The sequence below is a fragment of the Monoraphidium neglectum genome (genome assembly GCF_000611645.1).
Source record: "Monoraphidium neglectum strain SAG 48.87 unplaced genomic scaffold scaffold02653, whole genome shotgun sequence".
In the NCBI taxonomy this organism is placed as follows: Eukaryota; Viridiplantae; Chlorophyta; class Chlorophyceae; order Sphaeropleales; family Selenastraceae; genus Monoraphidium; species Monoraphidium neglectum.
This window is the reverse complement of record NW_014010975.1, coordinates 4,399-8,976: the sequence shown is the minus strand read 5'-3', so window position 1 is coordinate 8,976 and position 4,578 is coordinate 4,399. Positions and strand designations below refer to the sequence as shown.

The 4,578-nt window shown below is 68.8% G+C and overlaps 2 protein-coding genes across 2 annotated transcripts in view; one reads left to right on the top strand and one right to left on the bottom strand.

Moving 5' to 3' along the window:
* Window positions 1–716: 716 nt before the first annotated feature.
* MNEG_11241 (hypothetical protein) lies at window positions 717–1,061 on the top strand (the record flags this gene model as incomplete). The annotated part of the gene is made up of 1 exon (XM_014040289.1): window positions 717–1,061. A coding segment is annotated over one exon (345 nt), but the record flags the coding sequence as incomplete, so codon positions are not given.
* Window positions 1,062–3,001: 1,940 nt separating this feature from the next.
* MNEG_11240 (hypothetical protein) overlaps window positions 3,002–4,578 on the bottom strand; it is a gene marked incomplete at both ends in the record, with an annotated part of 3,662 nt that continues 2,085 nt past the window's right edge. The window contains one exon of the mRNA XM_014040288.1: window positions 3,002–4,475. Coding sequence (XP_013895742.1) covers window positions 3,002–4,475 — 1,474 coding nt within the window. The remainder of the gene's footprint in view (window positions 4,476–4,578) is intronic.

Sequence of the window (4,578 nt, the reverse complement as noted above, 5' to 3'; positions counted from 1 at the left end):
CTCTCACTTTCCTCGCCTGCCGCAGCTATTCTCTGAGCGACGCGGCTGCGCGGCAGCGGCTGGTGGCACCCCACATCTACCCCTCCAGCATCACAACAGTGGATCCGCAGTACAACACCCAGGCCGCCGCCCGCGCGCGGTGGACGCTGTCGTGGGGCAAGAAGGCCAAGGGGAGCGACAAGCTGTCAAACAAGGCGGGTTGGGCCAGTCGTGTTGCGGCCCTTGCATGGCGCTTGACGCCGTCGCGGGCACGGGGACGGCGTCGGGACGGGAGCCAGGGGGTGGAGGGTCGCGGCGGAGGCGCGCGGGGCGCCGCGCCTGCTGGTCCGTCGCGGCGGCGTTCGGCTCCGCGTGCAGGCAGCGATGTGGCCTGGCGTTGCACCCGCCCTGCCCCTGCTGCTTTGACGTGCAGCATGGGCGTGATTCGAATCGCCGGCGCCTTTCCATCCCCTTTGCATACCGCCCCGCGCGACTCGCTGCACACCGCGCCACAGAAGCGCGCGCGTGCACATGCACACGCACATGCACACACACACACACAACACACACACACACACACACTCTCACGCACGCACACACACACACACGCACACACACACACACACACACACACGTACACACACACACATACAAACACAATACACACACACGCACACACACACACACTATCACACATTCACACTTACTAATTCAAACACACACAACCACACACACAGAAGCGCGCCGCAAAGGCAGCCGTGGTGCTCGGCGAGTTTGGCGTCCGCGACAACGGGGACAACCAGCTCAGCAACTCGGACACCACCCAGTGGTCGGCCACCGACGTCGCGTGGCTGGGGTGGCTGGCGACTTACACCCGGGGCCAGCTCGGCGCGCAGCGCTCGTGGATGTGGTGGGCATATAATGCGAATTCTGGGGACACGCGCGGCATCGTGGGGCCGTCGACCACGTGGCGTGAGGTTCAGTGGACCAAAGTGCGATTTCTGGCCAAGAATTTTGGGCTGCAGCCGTGGTACTGCGCGGCCGGCACCAAGTCACTGGCCCGCAAGTATGGCTGCGCCTGACCCATGCCGTCCCCTTGAGGCCACTCAAGGGGCTGACGGGCGAGCGCGGCGCCCGCTGGGTGCAGGGCACACGCGCCCGGCGAGCAGCGGCGTCTTCGCTCGGTCGGCTTGGGCGGGGCCCGCAGGGGCCGAGCGACGGTGCCGCGCGACGGTGCCGCGTGCTCGTCACGGAGCGGATTTGCACCCTGTTGTGACGGTCGCATCTGGACACCATGCAATGTTCCTTTTTGGTGCTGAAACCCCCTTTTGTTGAGGCACTCCCAGTTGAGAAGTCGGCAGCTACCGTCCCTCCGTTCCCCCCACCTCCGGAGCACCCTTTGCGCCGGCACATCACCTCAACCCACGACATGACCGCTGCCGCTGCATTGGCAGCCACCACCCATTAAGTGTGATTTTTGGGCATCTACCTTCCACAAGGCCTCGGGCCCACAATGCACTCCCCCAAGAGGGTGAGAAACCACCCCAATCAGCCGTTGCACCGGCTCGATATTGCTGGCGAGCAGCCGACTGCTGGCCCCCTCATGCTGTCTCGTGCCACAACCTTGCTTCCTTGCAGTGCCTGGGCGCGTGCTTGCGCTGCAACCCCAGGATACCGATCACTTGGCCGGCCAGCGGGTCTCCAAGACATGTGGGTCAGCTGTGTTAACCTTTGCTGCCATTCGCTCGTGGCTCGGCCCGGGCCCACCAGGCGCGCACACACTTGCCGCGCAGGGCGCACACACTCGCCGCTCTCGACGGCAGCACGCCCCAGCGCTTCTGATTCCTCGCTGCATGCTGCAATACGGTTGGCAGCCGGGCGTAGGATTGGCTGATGCATGTTTTTGGCACGCATCACAGACGCGTGGCGATACCCCCCGCCACACCTGGTAACACACAGACTCATCCACTGACCGAAAAGTGTAAGTAGCAGAGATGTTACAACAGCTGGCGCAAAGTGCAGCCGAGCATCAGTCCAAGGAAGTTGCGGGTGAAATGGGGTTTGCAACTGTGTAGGCGCGGCCGCAGCGCGCAAGGACATGGGGAGGTGAACATGTGGGCCGTGACGAAGTTTGAGGGCCCCTGGCTGCCCCAGGTGCCTGGGGAGCCGTGGCTGCAGCCAGCATTGAGCTTGGGTTGCAGTGCATTCAGTGTATGTTGAGAAAACCCCAGATATTCCGATCTGGGGGCATGAGGGAAATGTGCATCGACACCAGCAGCGCCCACGTGGATGCGCTGTGTGTGAATGAGACCCAAGGTGACGAAACCCATTGCCTCCCCTGGACCTGCCGCCCAGGGCTCTCTGCGCCTCTCTCATGCTCTCTCAATCGCTGGTCCGCTCGTGTTGAGGAAAAAGGCCAGTGTGGCCGCGGCTGTCACCACCCCTGCCAGCCGGTTGGCGGCCGCAGCCAGCCAGCTGTCCGCCTTCGCAGTCGCGCAGCCACCGCCGCGCTGCGGAAGAGCCCACACAAGAAACCATGCACCGAGCTGGAATGTCCGGCGTCGGTGGTACCCACACGAGCGAAATGCCGCTCTGTTGGGCTCTGCAAGACTGCAGGACTGCCAAGGGCGGAGCGCGCGAGCATCATGCCCTGGGCTGCGCCTCAGCTGCGCTGCGCCGTCCAGCCCAGCGCCCCGACCGCAAGGGGCAGACAGGCGCCTGGCTGTGCGCGGGCAGCTGTCCGATCCAACCCAACTCAATGCGGCTGCGGAAGCCGCCCGCACCGAGGCAGGGAGCGCGGCCCTCCCAGGATCGGCCCAACCCGGCCGCCGCGGCGCCTCCCACTGCAGGGCCGCAAGTCATCCTCTCGCCCAACAAAACAACCAGGCCCCTGGTGGAGGCGGGGCCGCAAAATTGTGCGTGCGCTGAGAGTCGAGCAACTCTTCAAGCTGGGGGGCGGCCCCGCCAAGCGGGGCCGCGCACGCTTGGAGCTCGCAATTCCGGGCTGTTCCATGCGGCGCGCTCAGTAGGTGTCAGTCACCTCGTCCGCGGCGGCCCCCGGCCCGGCCTCCCGCCGCGGCACCGGCCGCCTGGACCCGTAGAAAGTCGGCGTCGCCTCGGGCGCTGGCACGCCGCTCGCGCTCGTCCACACCGACTCGAGCGACGCGACGGGCCTGAAGAACACGACGAGCGCGGTCGCGTTGTCGCGGCTGCCGCGGCTGAGCGCCTCGGTCACCAGGCGCTTGGCGCACAGCTGGGGGTCCTTCACAGTGTCCCTCACAAGCCCGACTGCCTCGTCGTCGCGCATGACGTCCCACACGCCGTCGGTCGCCATAATCAGGAACTGATCTGCCTCGGAAAGCTCAAATTCGACAACCTCGGGCACCGCGGTGACGCCGCCATCGATCGGGCCCTTGAGATCAAAGTCGCCCAGCGCCCGCGTGACCTGCAGCGCCGCCGCGCCGACGCGCCAGCCGCCCGCGCGCCGCGCGACGCTGCCGCCGGCGGCGAGCACGCGCGCGCGCTCGTCCTCGAGGTCCGCCGTGTGCTGCCGGCTGAGCCCGAGCGCGGCGCCGCCGCGGCTGACAACGGCGCGGCAGTCGCCAGCGTTGGCGACCAACAGGCGGCCGCCGGCGACGACCGCGGCAAGCGCCGTGCAGCCCGGGAAGCGGCCCGCGGCGCCGCGCGGCGCGCCGCCAGAGGGGCCGGCGGGGGTCGGGCCCGCGCTGGGGGCGCCGCCGCCGAAGCCGCTGGCGCCGCTGGTGCTACTGCTAAGAGAGGCGACACTGCCGGCAGACCCCTGCTGCGCGGCAGTCCACTCTGCGCGGAAGGCTGCATCGACGTCGACAAACGCGTCCCGCAGCGCCGCGGCCGCGGGGCTCGCGCCAATGGTCGGCTGCGAGCCCACAGGCGCGTACGCATCTGCTGCCGCCGTCGCCGCCGCGCCGCTGCTGCTGCCGCTGCCGCCCCGCGTCGCCTGCTTGAGGGAGGCGAGCTGCAGCGCGCGCGGCAGGTGCGCTGTTGCAAACGCCGCCGCCTCGTGGCCGCGGTGACCGTCAAACACGGCGACCAGGTGCACAGCCGCGTCCCCGCCCAGGCAGCCGCGCAGCAGCTGCCGGTCCTCCATCGACTCCCGCGGGCCTATCGCGCCAAACGCGCCCGCGAGTAGCTCCATCCCCGCCGGCGCCGGCGCCGCCGCGGCCGCGCGCCCGAGCGCGCTGTTCAGCTGCAGGCCGCCGGGCGCGGCGCCGCCGCTGCCGCCGCCGCGGGAGAACACGACCGAGCCCTCCGCGCCGGGGGAGGGGCTGCAGCCGGTGGGCGTGTCGGGCTCTGTGAGCGTGTCTAGCACATCGTCGTCGTCCTCCCCCTCGTCGCCCGTCCAAGAGGAGCGCCCCGAGTCGCTGTCGATGACGTGGCGCGCCAGAGACAGCACAGAGGCAGATGGCGTCAGGTGCGGACTGGCGCCGCGGACGGCGCCCGCCGACGCCGGCCCCAGGCTGCAGTCAGAGCCGGCCCGAGCAAGCGCGGCGCCGCTGCTGCTGCGGCTGGGTGACGGCTGCTGCTGCTGCTGCTGCTGCTCGGCCGTCGCGGCGGCGGCCC